We start from the raw sequence: 21,696 nt of genomic DNA on the forward strand, positions 1-21,696 counted from the left end.
CTTATGTAATAGAGATTTTCTTAAAGTGCTTTATATTTAAAAGAGTTTTCTATCAAAATAAATCTCTTATCTAGCACCCGAAGTACTCGTTAGTAGGATCATATTAAAAAATATTCTATGTTAAAAATATTACAACCTAAAACATGGTTCAAAATTTAAGGTCATAAATCCCAAAATATGAAAATAAATAAATTTTCATATACAATGTGATTAAGTTAACAACCACCAAAATTTAGCAGTTGCTGACTCAAACCCTTATAAGCCCCTATGTATGCAACAACAAATTCAGAAAAAGGACCCATTTAAACTCATTTTTAAAAGATCCAGAACAATCAAATACCATCACAACAGCCACATCAGGATCCATCTTAGTCTCCTCTTCTCTAGCAGCCTTCTCTAATATGAGATGATGATACAAGGAAACCCTTGCTTGAATAGGGAGAAAATCACGAACATTGCAATATGACTTTGAATATGAGATGATGATACAAGGAGAATTCTCTAATCTCTCTAATCTTTCTCTAGGTTCTCTAGTCTATCTATATTTAAGAATAATAATCTCTCACTTATGCTTGACATGGCATCAATAGAACAATGAACGGCTATAATATATTTATAATAGGGAAAAACACAATCCTAGAAAACCTAGGAAAATCGCACAAGAGAAGAAAAACACCCCTGGTGGACAACATCTATAGCAAAAATATGTGACACTCCATGCGGGGCGCATGCCACGACCCTGCTGGCGCAGGATTCCCACTTGGGGCTAGTTGATCGTCATTTCCTCCTCGTGTCATTGCAAACACACACACATGCCTTCGACCTCTGATGGTCTATATCTGCAAGATACATGGTACGTGTCGTTATGCGTACAAATTAAAACCTTATTTTATCCACATTAATATTATCTAAGTTTAGTACAGCGATAAATAAGGGTCGATCCCACAGAGAGGTTTATATAATCCTAAAATCCAAGTCCAACTAATTAAGAGTACTTAGCTATTATATACATGTTATTTATTAATATATACATATACACATTGTTTTGGGGGGGTTTACAAGACGTTTTTATGAATTTACAAACTACTAAAGATAAATCTATCCTATATTTACAAGTGATGACAAGTAATTCCACTTTACGCTCATATTACTTTCAGAGATTTATAATTTCTTAACCTTGATTATGCTTCCAATTTCATGAATCCAAGATTGATTAGATAGATTAACTGTAGGAATTCAAGTAGCCAAATTCCCCTATACTTCCATACTTTTAATCAACATTGAACTAGGCCGAATATTGATTCTGAACTAATCTAATCACCACAAGTATTTCGCAACTCCCGACGATTAAACTAGAAGCATTATAGAACGAGAAGTACATCATTAATCCCTAGTTAATCTAAACATAACATATCTTTATGTTTAGAGAACTAGTCCAAGTTATATTCTAGTTTGAACTTACAACCATCTTTGCAGGCCTAAATTAAACTAGTTGCCACTTGTTGTTATACAATTTAGACTAGGCTAAATCATATAACTAGCAATGATTTCAATTTCATACTTAATAAGATAGCAAATTAAGCATAACATTGAAATCTAAAACATACACACAAATATAACTTATGTATCTAAGATCAAACAATCTTGAATTTCAACTAACATTACCATTCAATCCAAACTATAATTCAACAATTCAATCTAAACTATAAATTCAAACCAACAATGAAATCCAAAACATAATCGGGAAATATCAAACCAATTCGAAAATACAAGAGAAAGACGAGAAGAACTTATGTATATGCGCGGAAATTCGCCTTTGAACGTCGGATTTCGCACCTAAGTTCACCCTTGAATTTCACCCTCCTTGGTAGTGTGCTAGGACTCCTCTCGAAGGTTGTCTCCTCGTCAAACTCGAGCACGCCCGAAATGGCCCGACAATCTCGCGTAAGTTCCTCTGATTTTCACTCAAATTATTTGTGGAATTTCTTGCATAATGATTTCGGACCCCTCAATTGGGTATTTATACCCGATTCTGTCGCCCAAGTGGAAGAATTTCGGCCAATTACAAAGGAGAAGAGGGCAACGCATTTCGCCCTAGAAGACCGCCTCTCGCTGGGTGCGGCGCAACTTGCGGGCCGCTGCTCCTGATTGGTCGCAAGTGTCGCCGGTTTTGTTGATTGGTGGACATGGGTGGTGGTTTAGAGGGTGAGGTGGAGTGACGAGAGAGGAGGGACGAAGAGGTACGCTTCCTCTGTTTCTTCGTTTCTTTTTGTTTTCCTTCTGTTTTCTTTCTTTCTCTCTTTTCTTCTTTACTTCTATTTCTTCTTTTGTTGCCTTGGAACTAAAATTCATCATGAAATAAAATATTCTAATTAAGTAATATTAGTAATAAATAAAAACCTAGCATATTGTATCTAATAATATTAAAAGTATATAAAATATATTAAAATAATAATATAAACACACATATTATAATGAAATAAGGGGAGATAAATATATTATTTTACGCATTTATCAAATTCCCCCAGCACACTTATTCCTTGATCGCCCTCGATCAAACTCTAACTACATGCAATTATGACACATAACTCCACCTCTCTATTGTTTAGAACAAAAACTGAACCAATGAAAAGTCGAACAAAAAACCACAACGTTTTATATTAGTTAGTAAAAACTCAAGAAAAAGGTTAACAGGAATGTAACATTTTCAGTTTAGAATAACGAAATCGTCAAAACTCATAACACATCATAAACATATTCTCTCGACATTTCATGATCAATCAGCAAGCATTCACTTGACAAAACCATAATTTGAACAAATAGACCCTCACATGATAATCACTTGTCACTCATGTGTTTGAAGAGGTTTATGTGTTTCGCTCAAAGGTTCAATTCCAATGGCAAAAACTCTGCCATAAGCTTGCATATCTTCTCGATTTTCCACTATTGTTAGACAACATATCAGACATAAATCAAAAGAACTTTTTAGGTTATATGGGACTTTGGTTAAAAGGTAGGAAATATAAATATATGTGGACTAGATGGTTTTGAACTAAGTGGAGCAAAAACTTAATAACTCCTCCCCTTTCCGGATAAGAAGGAGCAAAAACAACTCTCACACAGTACTTCAACCTTCTATCATTATGAATCAGCACAATTTCCTGTATTTTGACTTTGATATACAACTGCCCATCATCATTTTTTTGTAGCTACATATCATACTTGATTTCATTTTTCTTCACATTTTTCCATTTCACTTTTTCCTTCATTTTTTTTTCTTTCTTTTTTCTCGTCTCATTCAGTTTTTTTTTTCTCACAGAATATCACGATTATAATTTTTTCCATACAATATGGGCAATCAATTTCAACTTCCATAACCACACCTTTTTATAGAAACACCCCCACACTTAGCTTTTACTCCATCAACAACCATACTCCATCAGCTCAAAATATTGGGTCATGAATGTATTTAGTGTTTTGTAATGGTTTATAATGAAAGCTAAGCAAAATAATAGTCTTTTAGGCTCAAAGGGTTCAGAAATGAAATAATATAATGTAAGGTGGCTATTTGGTTATGTAGCTTATAACAAAAGAAACATCTTTTTCTTCATGCTAACATGAGTCAATATAGTTTTGAAGAGTATAAATGCAAGTTCTAGAGAGAATTTACCATGAAAGAACATCACACATGAAAGAAAATATGAGATTGATACATTTTATTAGGCTCAGAATCTCACAGGTTATTTTGGTCTATCCATTTAATCATGATTACCACCAAGGGAATGACTACATTGACTAGCTACAAACATGAGATTGTTTATCTAATCATGTTATGAATTTTTCAAACTCGACTATTCTTTAACTAAAAATGTCAACTATTCCCAAAACTTTTTTTATTTTCGAAAACACATTTTATTTTAAAACATAGTTAGATTAGAGTTTCTTGTTGAACTTTCTTCATTTATTCAATTCTTTTTTCAAAAACAAACTAAGAGGTGGATTTCACTTTCTAGAAACTAATATATGACATGCAAGTATAATGCACCTAAAATCCTACATGCTCATGATGATTTTTTATATATACTACTAATACAATTAATAGTCCAATGATTAACTTAGCCCAAATTCATAAATTTCTACAGAAATTTCGACATCATTTCCCCTATAAAATGGACAAATCAAAATTTTTACGCGTCCAATTTCAACCTGTTTCATAACAATATAATATTCCAGCACTAATCCAGCACTAAATATCCACAATTCTCCTCATTTTCTCCTTTCAACTTCCACAACAATATCCTCCATTCATATATAGCAATCCAATCCGAAAAATTTCAAAATTTCATCAAATTCCACAGATTCCACATACTTCATGTAATGACAAAAATAATAACCTCTCCCCCACACTTAAATCTTACATTGTCCTCAATGGAACATTTAAAATGTGGAAGATATTATGAAACTTCTCAAAAACTAATCATATAAGTAAACTGAATAAACACACTAAAATAAAAGTAACTAAAATAAAAGTTCAAGAAAGCAAATCTGAGTCTTGGGCTGCCTCCCAAGTAGCGCCTTTGTTTATGTCGTTGGCTCGACATTTCCACTTCTAGATCAAGCTTCATGTAGCTCCTCTTAATATATATTCTTCAACCTGCAATATCTTAACTTGATCATAGAATATGAAAACAAAGTTGTACATAAAAAATCCAAACATTATATGATTCTTCTTTTTCTTAGCAATGGTGGATTTTTTCTAATTTTCAAAAAATAGTATCTCTATCATTCAGTTTCTCAAATAAAGCATACATTAGAATACTCACTTGAAAACTATTCTTGATATAAAAACCATCTAACTTGAAGCTTAAAATTCAAATAGTGCACTGCATGTTTTCTTCACCGTGACTCACTCAAGTATATTTCTTCTTTTCAGACTTACATATCATAATAATCAGCTTGTTCATTTTTATAGTCATGATATGACAAAGATTCAAACTAGCGAGCAAAAAATAGAAATGTTGGAGTATAAGAAGTTGATCACTCTTCTTACATAACTCCCTTGTGAAATTTAAGAGGTGCTAAATAGGAATCTGACAAGTAAGAACACCTTAATAACCTATAGTCTAGAACTATACTTGTAACACAAAACATATAAATTTAGAAACAATAACTTAGAATACAAAGTCTTAACATAAAGTGTTACTTCCAATCCATAAATAATATACTTCTAGTTAATCATTTTCATCCCATGAGATGTTTTACTCAGAAATCTATACTATCAGATCAATGTAAATATGCATCAAAGTGTATAAAAATGACACACCATATTTCTCATCTTGGGACAAATTCTTAAAGTGAAAATCAAATATTTGGAACCTTCATCAAGCAACTTTAGAAGAAAACTCTTACTTATTAAAGCCCATTTTTCTTAAAAGTCAATAATTTCACTATAATTTCATTGCCTAAAGTATGTATGTGAATTCACATCTTAAGCACACAATTGCTTCTTTTGAGTTCTTCAAAATGGAACAAGAGTAGTCCTACAACATATACACATCTTGACAGATTAGATTACTTCTCTAATTTAGGTTGTTATATCTTAACCTTAGTGTTGTATATAACCTGTTCTTAGTTACAAAATAAAACTCTTCAATGTAAACGAATAGAACTTCTAGGTTTGCAATAGCTCACTTAAGCCCAACCAACTAATAATTGACTTACAAAACACATATCAGCACATAAATTAAGCATAATCAAGCATTCCCATGACTAACTTAATAAAGTTAGTACATGCTATTTCATAACAAAGTAAGTACATGCTATTTTATAATCACATGACACTTGGCTAGATAGATTTCATAGCTTAGTATAGAATAGCATGTAGTAATAACAAGCAATAGCAAGTGACAACATAACATCTAAATTAAAGAGTTACTCACAGACACAAGTACTAATAGGAAATTCACTAAGCAATAGGACAAAACAAAATCAATGAAAACACTATTAGAATGTTAGAAGTTATCCTTGTCACCTTGATTTATCCAAAGAAAAGTCAACTAGAAAAAAATAACTAAGCACATAGTATGCAAAAAGGAGTTAATAAACATACTATAAGCTAAAAAAAATTCAACCTAGTCCAGCTTTCTTTAAACTACTCAAGACCACAAGTATAGTTAACTCATAAATTACAAAATATAAGTTAATACCTTAGTTGAACTTTGACTATAAAAAGAGTATAATAAACCTCCCCGGCAACGGCGCCAAAATTTGGTACGTGTCGTTATGCGTACAAATTAAAACCTTATTTTATCCACATTAATATTATCTAAGTTTAGTACAGCGATAAATAAGGGTCGATCCCACGGAGAGGTTTATATACTCCTAAAATCCAAGTCCAACTAATTAAGAGTACTTAACTATTATATACATGTTATTTATTAATATATACATATACACATTGTTTTGGGGGGTTTACAAGACGTTTTTATGAATTTACAAACTACTAAAGATAAATCTATCCTATATTTACAAGTGATGACAAGTAATTCCACTTTACGCTCATATTACTTTCAGAGATTTATAATTTCTTAACCTTGATTATGCTTCCAATTTCATGAATCCAAGATTGATTAGATAGATTAACTGTAGGAATTCAAGTAGCCAAATTCCCCTATACTTCCATACTTTTAATCAACATTGAACTAGGCCGAATATTGATTCTGAACTAATCTAATCACCACAAGTATTTCGCAACTCCCGACGATTAAACTAGAAGCATTATAGAATGAGAAGTACATCATTAATCCCTAGTTAATCTAAACATAACATATCTTTATGTTTAGAGAACTAGTCCAAGTTATATTCTAGTTTGAACTTACAACCATCTTTGCAGGCCTAAATTAAACTAGTTGCCACTTGTTGTTATACAATTTAGACTAGGCTAAATCATATAACTAGCAATGATTTCAATTTCATACTTAATAAGATAGCAAATTAAGCATAACATTGAAATCTAAAACATACACACAAATATAACTTATGTATCTAAGATCAAACAATCTTGAATTTCAACTAACATTCAACCATTCAATCCAAACTATAATTCAACAATTCAATCTAAACTATAAATTCAAACCAACAATGAAATCCAAAACATAATCGGGAAATATCAAACCAATTCGAAAATACAAGAGAAAGACTAGAAGAACTTATGTATATGCGCGGAAATTCGCCTTTGAACGTCGGATTTCGCACCTAAGTTTACCCTTGAATTTCACCCTCCTTGGTAGTGTGCTAGGACTCCTCTCGAAGGTTGTCTCCTCGTCGAACTCGAGCACGCCCGAAATGGCCCGACAATCTCGCGTAAGTTCCTCTGATTTTCACTCAAATTATTTGTGGAATTTCTTGCATAATGATTTCGGACCCCTCAATTGGGTATTTATACCCGATTCTGTCGCCCAAGTGGAAGAATTTCGGCCAATTACAAAGGAGAAGAGGGCAACGCATTTCGCCCTAGAAACCGCCTCTCGCTGGGTGCGGCGCAACTTGCGGGCCGCTGCTCCTGATTGGTCGCAAGTGTCGCCGGTTTTGTTGATTGGTGGACATGGGTGGTGGTTTAGAGGGTGAGGTGGAGTGACGAGATAGGAGGGACGAAGAGGGACGCTTCCTCTGTTTCTTCGTTTCTTTTTGTTTTCCTTCTGTTTTCTTTCTTTCTCTCTTTTCTTCTTTACTTCTATTTCTTCTTTTGTTGCCTTGGAACTAAAATTCATCATGAAATAAAATATTCTAATTAAGTAATATTAGTAATAAATAAAAACCTAGCATATTGTATCTAATAATATTAAAAGTATATAAAATATATTAAAATAATAATATAAACACACATATTATAATGAAATAAGGGGAGATAAATATATTATTTTACGCATTTATCAATACACTTTCTCGAGTTTATGAAATTTTAGATTTTAAAATAGCTCCTTTTTGGACGAAGAATAAAGTGAAGAACCCGAATCCAAGATCAATGCACCAATTAAGCTCTTTGCACTGCTTAACACCAAAGCATTGAAAACATACTCTGTTATAGAGTTCGTCGAAGCATCACTCTCTTCACCACTATCTTGATCATCCTTCTTCTTTTTATTCCCCTTATCTGTGTCTTTGGGATCTTGCCATTGTATCATATAGTGACCTCTCCTAGCCACATATCTGACACTCCGCTTTGGCCTTACCAACTCTTCCACTACTCTTGCCCCGCTTAGATCTCTCATGTTGTCTCCTCCATCTACCCTCAGCGTTAATTGTATGCTCCACCGGATGATTCCCCATAATCCTTGCGCCGAACACTCTTACTCAACACTAAATCCTTAACATCATCCAACTTTAGTGCTTTCTTCCCTGCGAATTACGAATAACAGCAACAACAATTTCCCAATATTTTGGTAATAAGAGGACAACAAAATCAAAGCATTTACCTACCTCATAAAGGTAATTTCACCGATGCCAATTGACTAATAATTTTACTAAGTTCAATAATAAATTCAGCTGCAGATTCACCATCAATCATCTCAAGTTCAACAAACGACGCATCAAAATAATATACCTTGTTCACATCAGAAGGCTTCTCACACATGTCTGAAAGAGTCTTGATCAACCCCGTTGTTGTTTTAACATCTTTGACATTAAAAGCAAGACTATTTGCTAATGTCAATCAAACTACATCCAGTGCTTTCCGAACCAACGCCGTCCAATCTTCATCTTTCATTGTAGCAGACTTCTTTTCTGATAGAGGTTGGTACAGGTCCAACAGGTACAGATAATCCTCTATCTGCATCTTCTAGAAACCAAAATCCTTAGCATCGAATTGATCGATCCTCACCTTTCCGTCATCCATTATACCTACCCAACACGATCTAGCCATACAACGGTTCAACCTAGTTGTGATACCATTTGTTAGGAATATGTATCTTAGGCGCTAACAAATCAACCTTTGGAAGTATAATATATGGAGCAATTAAGAAATAAAACAATAAAGAATACAAGAAGATTTAACGTCTAAACCCTTGAATAGGGAGAAAACCACTAACACTCTACTAGGACTTTAACTATGAGATGATGATACAAGGAGAATTCTCTAATCTCTCTAGACTCTCTAACCTTTATTTAGGTTCTCTAGTCGTCTCTCTAGATTAAAGAATAATCTCTCACTTATGCTTGGCATGTCATCAATAAACTAATAAAAGGCTACAACATATTTATACTACGAAAAAAAAAATCCTGAAAAACCTAGGAAAACCGAATAAGAGAAGAAAAACACCCCTTGGGCGGCAAAACTCGAGGGTGCAAGGTCAAACCTGCGGTGGATAGCAGCTACGTACAACGAAGACGTGTGACACTCCATGCGAGCGCAGGAGACCCGCCTGTGGGCTAGCTGCTCATCATTGCTTTCCTCGTGTCATTGCAAACAACACACACGCCTTCTTCTTCAGCTTCTTTTACATCTCCATATATCATTACCCAAAAACCTTTCAATCCCAAACTTTCGTATTTGCACATATAAAATGTCTAATCTATCTTTTGTCCTCAACTTATTCCACTAGGAACTGAGAATGTTAGACCCGACTCTTACCTGGTATAAGACCCAGTCCTAACATTGGGTCTTTGTTTAAGGTTTAGGAACATATTTAAGTATTCAAGGTCGGTGTGGATCCCGGTCCAATAATTTCGAACTCGAACATGACGCATATTCAACCAAATACATATTTTTCCTTAAAAAACGAAAATACCAAAAGACCGAAATATAAGTTAGTAAAATTGTTATTATGAATTTTGGTTGAGTTGTAATTTTATTGCCTCAACATTCTTTTCTACTTGATTACAGTTCGAAATTTGCTATACATGTAATGGGGTTGGGGTTAAAATGACATCTAATTTCCCATAAATAATGTTTTTAAATATAATATTTTAATGGTCTCTATTTTTTCAGGCACTATTGGTCCGGAGTGCGATTAGGTCCACATCTACAATTTGGGTCTGAGTCTTACTGGACCTTATCTAAAGCCCATCCATTGCCATCTATAATTCCCACTACACACCAAATTAAACAAGGTATTGATAATACTTTCATAAAGGCCTATCAATTACTAACTCCTCCTTTCTGACCCGCTTTTCAATCCCAAAATTTTTATTCCCACATAAGGCACATATTAAAAAAAACACGTATGTATGTCATTGATTTAAAGTTTTTTCCCCTTTATACAACTAGAATTTTTTGCACGCGATGCGTGCTTGAATTTTTTTTTGGAAACATAAACTCGATTTTCTTCGGCATAAGAGTCAAAATTTGAACATTAGACATACGAAGTGTAATTGTTTTTAGTTGCAAAATTTGATTGGTTTAGTTTTTGTCACTTAAATCTCTCACCATTCTTTTTGTTTTGTTTTTTTTTTGTTTTTTTTTTACTTTTCAAATTTAAATTCTATGAACAAAATAGAAATTTTATTGAATTTATTTATGATTTCTAATAGGATTTTTCGCCAAATGCAACCTTTTATAATAGCGAGTTTGTTAATTGCAGCACTTTCATTTCAAACTTTCCAATTGCAGCCTATTAAATTGAATCTACATTTAAGTTGCAGCCCAATTTGGATTTGGGGCCAATAATGACGTCATGGTTAACCATGGTTAACCCTCCAACGGGAAATTTTTCCCAACCTCTTGAAAATCCCTCGATTTTTCCTTCTCTCTCCTCTGACCTTCAGTTGCTCTCTCTCTCCTCTTTCTCCTCTTTGTCTCTCCTCTCTCTCCAGGACCACCATTTTCTCTCTCTTCTCTCTCCTCTCTCCTTTCATTCCCATTTCATTCTCAGATGTGTTACATTACTAATCCATGTTTCATTCCCATTTCATTCATTACATTACTAATCCACTTACTACAACCTTTGATAAAACCTTACATATTGCTAATACACTTAGATGATGAGCATTGGAAGCTCGATCTTACAAATCATAACACTAAAAATTCCCCCCATTACATCTCAAGTTAAGATGAAGTACCAAAACAACAATATGGGCAAAAGTGCACATATTACCAAAACCTCACATTTCAGTCCTGAACTGACCCTTGTCCTCTTCATCTTCAACATAATTTTTTCTGTGTCCTTCTTCCTTCCAAGTACAACTGATTCCATCAGCTTCCTCTTCAGCACCTCAACTTCATTGCTTAGTTGTCTCTTGTCTTCCATTAGTCCTAATATTACATATCTCTGCCAATCTGTTGGGTCTTCCTTATCAACCCACTTAAAGTACTTGCATCCCCTTGTGTTGGTGTCAGCATCAAAGTTTGGGCATGCATAAAACCTTCGCCCCGGATTGTCCTTAGTCCAAGCTCTCGTTTTTGAAATGTACAACCCACAATTACACCTCTTACCCTTCTTAAACATAATTCCTGCCACATAAGTATCAAATCATGATTACAATTGCACTTATTTAGGTTTTGAAATCAAAAGCCCTAATTTTTGAGATCAACAAACCCTAATTGTTTCACCCAAAAATTTTGAAATAAAAATTCCTAAAAATCCCCAACCCCAAAAAAATGGGGAAAAACCAAGAATTTAGTTGTACTAACCTTGTTTTATGATGCGCAACACTCCAAATCAAATGAAAATGCACTGAATTGAAGGAGAGGAGAGAGAAAAACAATCTCAGATGTGTTAATGGTTGAGAGAAGAAACAGAGAGAAAAAACAAGGGAAATAAACTTAAGCAACTGAAGTTCAGAGGAGAGAGTGAGAAAAATCGAGGATTTTTGAAGAGGTTGGGAAAAATTTCCCGTGGGAGGGTTAACCATGACGTCATTATTGGCCCCAAATCCAAATTGGGCTGCAACTTAAATGTAGATTCAATTTAAAAGGCTGCAATTGGAGAGTTTGAAATGAAAGTGCTGCAATTAACAAACTCGCTATTATAAAAGGCTGCATTTGGCGAAAAATCCTTTCTAATATTATAATTTTTTAGTTGATTTCTGAATTAAGTACAATACTTCATAAAGTGTAAAGAAAGTAAACACTTTGATTTCAAGTCAATTTTTTCATAGGTTGTAGTTTGTAAGTGAATTTTTAAGTTTTTGTAAAGTTTCCTCATTTTGGTGATTTGCATAACGTAAATTATGCAATTTTATGATTTTAGTTGACTTGTGAGTGATTGTTATAATTATATTTTTGATATTTTTGTTTGAAACCCTCTCTGATTTGTAAGTGAATTTGTAATTTAGAATGGGAAGGAGGTAACATAGTCTCTTCATTCGGGGACACCATAGCTCCACCCCCTTCCCTTATATAATAGAGATATGTTGTACTTTAATTCTTAGCTTGAATGATATTTTACATAAACCTTTTTACCTTGATAATTAATCGCTATTATATAATAGAAAATAATAGGTCCAAATATATTTAAAAGTTTCATTATATATAGGAAACACTATAAAAAAGTAAATAATTTTTTTCCTTGTCTAACTTCTAAATTCTGATTTCACTAAAAATACACCTCTATTTTTTATCACGACCCACCATTAATTGTGAATGGTTCTTGAAAATAGTGATTCGTAAGTAAATTTTTGTAAATATTTTTGTATGTATTGACGTTCTAAGTTATTAGCTAGTTTTAGTTTGTATGTTAATTTTAAGTTTTAATAAAGTTTTCTGATTATTTAAGTGATTTGCGCGATTTTTGTAACGTAATTTTCTCAATTGTATCGGTGAATTGTAAAGTTTCTTCTTTTAAGTGATTTGTGAGTGAGTGTTGTAAATTTATTTTAGGTAGTTTTCTTTGAGTGCCGATTTTGATTTTGACATTCCTTTTGTAATTTAGAAAGAGAAGGGGGGCAAAATAGGCGATTCAAAAGAGGACACCATTGCTCCCCCCTTCCCTTATATAATAGAGATTATTTGTGCTAGTTGCTATAATTGGTGCATATCAATTAAGATATTTTTATTTCTTTTTTTGATAAAAGAAGTGGCTTTAAAGTTAATGGTATGGACCAATAATATTGCATGACACATAATTTGGTAAAAATAGTGTGACTGAAGATTTAGACTCGTATATATTTCTCCCGAATCTCACACACACACACACACACACACGCACGCGCTCGCGCACGCGCACGCCCACGCGCACGCCCACGCCCACGCACACGCACACGCACACGCGCGCGCGCACACACACACACACACACACATATATATATATATATATATATATATATATATATATATATATACACACACACCAATCAACCAAATATTAATAGGCAAATTACAATGGGCATATAAATTGGGATAGAGCCGTAGAGGGTGGAAGAGTGTTTTGGGAAAAAAAAGGGTTATAATAACGTAACTTATCTTTATTATATACGTCAAGGGATGAGGAGTGGTGTCCACATGAAAAAACACTTTCACCCTTGGCTTATATAAGAGATTTTTTACTAAATTAATAAAGGAAAATAATAATAAATAAATAAACAGCTTGGTTGATTAGTAAAGATCAAATCACGGAAGAAACTAATTGCATGAAAAAAAAACAATAACTAATGTTGTTTAGACATTGCCTAATCACCGAAGGAAATAATCTCAATAATACTTATGGAAAATTGAAGGGATTCACAAAAAAGAAAAAAAGAAAAATAAAAATACATTATACTCTTTTTTTATATTTCTCATTGTATTCCTATAAACTAACTCTTTAGGAATCAATGTACGAATTTTGAACTTCTTATTTACCATAAGAATATATATGTTGAAGTATTATCTATATTATTCTTTATATTATTTACCACGATACTATTGTTCTTTTTTCTTTTTAATTTGACGGACACAATACTAATACTAAACCTATGACTTAGTCTTATTGTAAAATTCAATTTCATTTGGCTAAAATGATCAACCACCTAACATTGACAATAGCAATAGTGTTCGCAAGAGGTGTAGATAGCTCATCGGTAATTTCAGAAATTATCTAAGTTCTATGTTTTTAGTTCTTACTTTATTAAATCTACCATACATTAATCACAATTAGTAGATGATTTTCCATTTGATATTTGACGCACGCAACGCGTTCACATAAAGGCTAGTTAGGCGATATGTGAATTCATCAATATATTATTCAGAACTCTGCTTCGGCATTGCATGATTTCTGCAAATTTTTTTCCAAAATTAAGGGAATGCCTTAGCAGACCACTTTGTTTCAGTTCCTAATAGCTAGTAGTTTAAGTATCCTCTTTCTTATTAATATATTATAATTATTATATGGCAAAAATTGGTATCAACATAATAATTTATGGGTCAGATGCACCCAAACACCACAAATTTGACTAGTAGTCAAAACCCCACAAACTATTAACCTGTAGAAGCATAAGGCCGGTGCCATAAATGACGTTAGAGGTACCTTTTCTTGCTGGTGAGTGGTGACTAGTAGCTGATCTCAAGCCATAAATGTTCCTCAAAGGTTTAGGGGTATCGCAATAAGGTACATTCAGTGTCATAAATGACACTGATCGCACCCACACCAATAGTTTGTGATGTTTTGGGTACTAGTCAAAGTTTGAGATGTTGGTTTGCACTGAGCCATAATTTGTGGTACTAAGGTTAAATTTGCGTTATTAGTATAATTTACTTAATTTATTAGGATTTTTTTCCCTTGAGAGAAGGCCTCATGAGTCATGAATATGCATGGAAGAAATATCCAAGTTTCTATTGATGAAGTAATTTGCAAATTGAATTACTCGCGGAAGTTGTAGAAACATCCTTAAAGTTCAGCTTAACTTTATGCTACTTCCTAGACGAGAAATGATAAACATCTAACTGTTAGATGTATCAAACAAAATATGTGTATATAACAAATATTTTTGTGTTTTTTTTTTTTTGTTGCTACTCCACAAACACAACTACTATTTGTTTACACTAAAACACTATTTATTTATCTATAAACAGTAGCCTTTTATTTTCTTTGTTAATTCTTACATTGAGTTTTGCACAAGCGTTTTGACAATGTCACTTTCAAGTTGTTTGGAGGGTATTTTTTGACTCATTTAATATAACATACGGGGTTAAAGTGAAAAAAGTGTACTTTTGGGTGGAAAAGGAGAAAATAATATATAATAATAACTTTTTGATAAGCACTCCAAATAAGGAACGTTTAATTAAATAATGTAGCGATTAAAAAGAAACAACCATATGAAAAAATGTAACAATTAAGAAAACGGATGGAGTACTGAGTATGTACACCAACTTTGTTGGATGCATCAAACACCTAGATTTTTAGATAGATCACGTGCATGCCAGTCGCCAGATATATTATGCATGTAATTAAGCACCAAAATTCGACGTAAACTTCCATATCCTTGCATATTGAATAGAAAAACTCTTCACATTTTTGGCACAGTTACAACATTATGATGTATATAAGCAAGTATATATATATATTGAGAAAACTGAAAAGGAAAAAAAACAAAAACAAAAAAAACTTGTACATTACATATTAACCTCCCTTCGACCATTGGAGTTCAAGCATTCAACACAAGCCCAAAACCTAAAGACATAATAAGCCTATCAAACAGTGTTAGGATTATTGGGACTTTGTGTTGGTGGAGTAGTAGCAGAAGCCACCTTTCTCCCTCGCTCAGACCGAGAACTTTCTGCAAATTTTACACTCCCTTCATGCATTCCCTTCCTTTTCTCGTCATCATTGTACTCAGAGACATAGTAAGCCTCTTCATTAGCACTTTTAGAAGGTGGTAAAAACATACTACCCCATTGTGGGAAGTGTACCAAAGCAACTGGTAAGGTGCATGCAATTGTCATTATTCCCATGTAGGTTAGACCTTCATGGGTGCTAAAAGTATCTGTTGTGAAAAATATAAATTGAGTCAATCCGGATCCAATGTTGCCTCCTGCACCAGTGAGGCCGGAGATGATCCCTAGGGATCGTCGAGAGATAAAAGGAACGATTCCAAAGGTGGCTCCACACGCGGCTTGAGCCCCTAAGGAGAATAGGATTAGAGCTACAACAGCTGTTGGTAGGGTTTTGGCTAACCCTAGCCAAACACAAAAGAGGCCGCCCGCCGTCTGGAAGATCCAGAGGGTCCAAAGGCGGCCTCTCATGCCAAAGTATCGAGCGCTCCAGTCTGAGGCTAACCCTCCCAATGGTCGAGAGAATAAATTAGCCATCCCAAAACTTGCTGCAATGATTCCGGCAGTGTGTAACTTGAGGTTGAATCTGTTAATCACAACATTATGTTAATAATGTTATCTCTATAGTCCAACTTATATATGAATGATGTTCCTACTCTTTCTATTTTCAGATTTTAGGATAAACATAATGTCATATGTAAAAGGACCAACTCAACCAAAAACTTAAGCTGATGGTTGGAGTGTCAAGAATAGTTTAATACTCTATCAATATACCCCCTTCGTTTTTTAATAGATGTAACAATTAACTTTTTACACTTGTCAAGACACAATTTTGACCTACAATATCTTTATTTTTATAAATGTAAAAATTATAAGTAGTACATATTTGGAAAGTGTATATCAAGACGAATCCAACAAAATTTCACATGACTATATTTTTCCTTTTATATAAATAACTATTAAGATAGATAAATAATACCTAAAGTCAGGCATGTTACATCGAAATAAAAAGGAGGGAGAGAGTATTATATACTAGCTAGTAGCTATCATATCAAATGATAAGATATATAGTATACCATTGTTCCGTGAGAATTGTTTGACTAAAGTTAGAGGATATAAAATTTGTCAAATATGATAGCAATTTAGCATAGTAATGAAGTTGAAAAATATACACACTCTCTTTTCTTTTTTATTGGATGCGTAAATGATTGTGATAGGCTGTTTATTGGCGTATCAATTATAATATTGGGTACAGCTTTTCTATGATAAAGATGTTTTTCCGGTGTTCAATCTCATTCATATATAGACGCAATTATGTTTGTTTGTTAGATTAAGAAACAAATAACTATTGGATATGTTTATACGAGATTTTGCTATATTTATTTTCAGTGCATTTCTTTACTATTTGCATATACGTATGTAGGCGGTTACTCCGGTTAGATATGTGCAATAGAGATATTGAAAAAGCGTTGGTATTAATTACTTGAACGACCTAATAAATTGTATTGGGGTAATTTAGTAAATTTCACTAAAACAATTGATATAGAGCTATAGTATTACTAAAAAACATGGGTTTTGATATATATATATATATATGCATACTTAGGGCTGTAAATAAGTATTTAATACATTTTCTAGAATACTATCAATATAGGAATTTATGAGATAACACATAATTGATCTAATTAATATTTATCTATTACTACTTAATATTTTATATTTAGCTAAGGACTGCATATATTTTCCTCAAAAATATAGCTGAATGTATCAAACTTGTTTATTTTGTCCTATTTCACATTTGCCATTTACGAACGTGAAGATGGTTAAATATCTCCCCATAAATTTCTTGATATCTCTCCATACCCACTTTTAATTTATTATTTTACCCCTTCTCTTTTTTTCACCACCCGTCACCCCACGCCACCACCTATGCCACCCGCCACCCGTTGCCACCACCTACCTCGTGAAAAAAAAAATGATTTCAATTGGGGCAATGTGGCGAACGTCCGGCCAGGACGTTCCACCCATGGTCTAAAAAAATTCCACCCATGACCTAAACAAATTTTGAAATTTGGGTGGTGAGGAGGTGGAGGTGGGGCCGAAGGTGGTGGCAATCGTGGTGACTGGTGGTAGTGGCATGAGGTGGTGTTTTAGGAAAAGAAAAGAAAAAAAAATGATAAAATTGAAAATGTTTAATTAATAAACTTGGAGCAATTCTAATAAGTTTTGGCTTTTTGGGGCGATGTTTAGCATCTTATAATTAGAGGAGATTGGGTGAGTCAGGCTGATATTTGTTGGATTCTTTATAAAGAGAGATTCGAATATTGAAAGATATTAATATCCTAGAAAAAGTAAATAAAGTATTTTATGATGGAGTATAATATTAAAAGGCTATCGCCTATCGTATCTAAGATGAAGTCAAACAAGACATACAAGGGGTTAGGTGGGATATTTTTCATTTCTTAAATCCATGTCTCTTTTTTCTGCCAATTGTTTAACTTTCAAACCTGTTAATGTATAACTTCAATTATTAATACTTTTTATTATCGATTATCAGAAGTTATGAAAAGTAGTTTTTCAAAAAAATATATATTGACACTAATTTAACAAAATCTCACATGAAAATGTTTTTTCGTCAACTATAAATCACCAAAAAATAAATTAAGGAGTTGGTGAATAATATAAGATTTAAACAGTTGCAAGTAAAAAGAAATAAAGTAAGTATGAATTAATATAGAATTCGTGAAAAGATAAATTATTTTTTAAGCTTAATTATTTCCCTATAATCATGTAAAGAATGAAAATTAAATGAAAGAAAGCAATATTGGAGATTCGTAATATTAGTTAAAAAATTGTTAGAATCTTGGGATGTCTAGATTTTATAATACATATAATTGATTCCTTTTAGATTATACATAAATTTCTAATAAAAATTAATTTGTATGACATAACATGTCATGGTGGCGTTCTCTATGATACTTTGGAGAAGCAAATACACTAACACATGTATCTCTTAATTAGATTATTAAATTTTGTGACGAAAATTTCAAAATAATACCTGTCAAAGAAGTATTCTGCAATGACGTTATCGGTTGTCAACTCCACACCCAAAGAGTAGCCATAGAGAAGCACAAAGACCCATGTCCGGTAGTTGGAGATAGCATACCATAGCACCTAAATTATGCAGTCATATAATCTATATAGTCAATATATTTTTCATTATGAGTAATATTATTTTATATATTATAGAAAAAATTCACATGAATAATCCCAACTATGGTCGTTCTATCAACTTTGATCCCAACAACTTATTATCTTGATATAATCCTAACTATTATCATGTCTAATTCACCATATTAACCCTTAAACCATACAATTTACTCAATTGAATCAAAATTAGAATTCATTGAGTCAACACATACTAATACTTTTCCTTCCTAACAGAAAGTACATCTTAAACTAAAAATTACACTTCCTTAATCACCACTAACTAATATTGTGAATTAAACGTAATAGTTAGGATTATACCACGATAATAGGTTAGTTGTTGGGATTAATATTGACAGAACGGACATAGTTGAGATTATTCATATAAAATTTTCCTATATTATATATATTCTTTATGCGTATAATTAAATTGGAGTACAAATGAAATTACCTTGGTGAACTTGTCTTTAGAAACCTCACCCTTCTTTTGTAAGGCACCAAGGTTACCATCAGGCAAATCTTGACCAAGAGTAAGCACCAAAATGCCCATAATAATATGAAGAATTCCAGGAATAAAAAATGAAATCCTCCATGCTGTAAAGGGGGAAGATCCTGTACGACGGATGACCTCATAAATCAAAGGCATAAGAAGTTGTGTAGCACCACCACCTACATTCCCCCATCCAGCAGCTGTCCCATTGACGAGGCCAATAATCCGGCCATTAAACATGGTACTCATCCAATATTGGCACGACACAAATGTTGCGAGACAAAACCCTATCATAAACCTCACGGCTACGTACCCTGACGCATCCTCTATCAACGACATGCAAAACACTGTCGGGGCAGTTAACATGACTAGGAACGCACAAGCGTACCGAGGTCCCATTAGGTCACAAAGGGTTCCCATGATCAATCTAGAAAAAACACTTCCGGAGACAGAAGCAACCGAAGCATTACCTATATCCCTTCTTGTTAGGTCAAGATTGTCCCTAATAATAGGGACAAGAGGCGCTGCTGCGAACGTGGAAATATAACATGTACAAAAGGATATCCAACTAAGATGAAATGTAGTCATGTGGGGTTTTGCCAGGGAGAAAATCTTAAGCCTCGTGGCCTTGTGCTCTGCATCTACTGGCAGAGCGAACTTGGCCGTGGGGTCTACAGGCACCGTGGAGGGTGACACCGAGAAGGCGAACGTTTGTTCCCTTCCGGTGACTCCATGCATGGAGCTTCCCGGTTCACCAGCCATGGATGATGATTTTTTTTTTGTGTATGTGTGTTTTTTTCCTTAGGGTTTGAAGTGTTGTAGAGTGTTGAATAAGTGATTTCTAATAGGTTGTTGGATACAAGTCACTAACTTATTTAGGTATATATAGTAAAGTAACGTTGACATTTTGAAAGTTGATAATAAAGCCAATGGAGATCCCCAATGGGTACATACGTAAGATATTATATATAATTGCGAGTATGGACAAAAAAAGTGTTGATGAAGGGTTAAGATTCTAAATTAAGAAAGAAATTATTAATCAAGATTCAAGAGTACAATGTCAGAACTTCTATTTAATTAAGAAATAAAATTTTGAATCCTTTTGATTCGCCGCATCAAGAATATACGAGAACTAACGGGGGGAAGGGGGTCTTATCACATGTATCAAAAGATAAGTGCCTTTTTGGGGACTCCTGTGGCTAATTACATGTATTCTTTATTAGTAATTTCTTTTACAGGAAATACTGTTATAACTTATCATATGTTGGGTGTATTAAATGGGTAATAAATCTTATAGTCATAAGATAATCTTGCTATTCAATCACTCGAAGATTTCATTCAAGAATATTAATAAATGTTATCATATCAAAGTAAAATATTAATAAATGAAATTTTTTCTTACCCGGGAAATAGCCCGGGCCTAATAACTAGTTTTTAATATATTAAAAGGTGTGCATAAACAAAAAATTGTGTCACGTGGCGCTCTCCCTAGAGAGTTTTAGTTCATTTTTTTTTATTCCATTGGAGCCACAAAGGCAGTACAAAGTACAAAAAAGGGGAGGGGAATTCGAACTTGTGACATATCGTACACAACACCTCAATCTTAACCACAAGGCCAAGACATCTTTGGTAGGGAGTTTTAGTTCATGTAATTGATGTACAATAAAAAAATTTAGAAAGTGTGTAGTATAGGGGTTTGATCCCGAGACCTCAAGTACATATACTAAACTCTTAACCGCCAAACTAAGTTGTATTTAGTGTTATAATCATAAAGTATTATGTTAATTAATGAACTTTTTTCTTACCCAGCACATATATAGCCCAGGCCTAATAACTAGTTAATTCTTAATTACCAGGTCTTATTATTATTACACAAAGTCTTATTATTAATATTTTTCAATCTCGTGAACCACTCTTGTATTATTAACCTAAAGACTATACACCTACGTAGCTCTCTGATAGAAAAGATGCAAAGACATCCAATACTACTAGATCGGAGAGAATCAAAAGCGATGCTAATATATCTAAGATTCTTGATATTTGCATTGTTTTTAGAGTCCGTACTGTGTATGGGTTGATTGTAAGCTTTCAATGTTCTATTAAGTTATATCACCCCTCACGTATTCCTAAAAAAAAGTAGAGGGAGTCCACTTGCACAATTGTACCTAGAGCTATGAGAATTAACCTGTGCCAGGCCTTGGGTTATAATAACGCATAATTGAGTTGCTCACACAAGTGTAGTTTCAAACCTTATAAGAGTGTAATACCATAGATGAAGCTATCTTGGAGTGAACCTAAAAGTTTCGGAGCCACATTA

The 21,696-nt window shown here is 33.4% G+C and overlaps 1 protein-coding gene across 1 annotated transcript; it reads right to left on the bottom strand.

Annotated features, from left to right (window-relative positions):
* Positions 1-15,371: 15,371 nt before the first annotated feature.
* On the bottom strand, positions 15,372-20,431 carry LOC104899766 (high-affinity nitrate transporter 2.1). Its single transcript, XM_010687027.4, has 3 exons — positions 19,341-20,431; positions 18,741-18,856; positions 15,372-16,268 (listed from the first exon to the last, which is right to left on the bottom strand). The coding sequence occupies exons 1-3, from the start codon at positions 20,139-20,141 to the stop codon at positions 15,602-15,604; spliced, it is 1,584 nt and encodes a 527-aa protein (XP_010685329.1). The 5' UTR covers positions 20,142-20,431; the 3' UTR covers positions 15,372-15,601.
* Between the last annotated feature and the right edge of the window lie 1,265 nt (positions 20,432-21,696).

The sequence above is a fragment of the Beta vulgaris genome, chromosome 7, assembly GCF_026745355.1.
Source record: "Beta vulgaris subsp. vulgaris cultivar EL10 chromosome 7, EL10.2, whole genome shotgun sequence".
NCBI lineage: Eukaryota > Viridiplantae > Streptophyta > Magnoliopsida > Caryophyllales > Amaranthaceae > Beta > Beta vulgaris.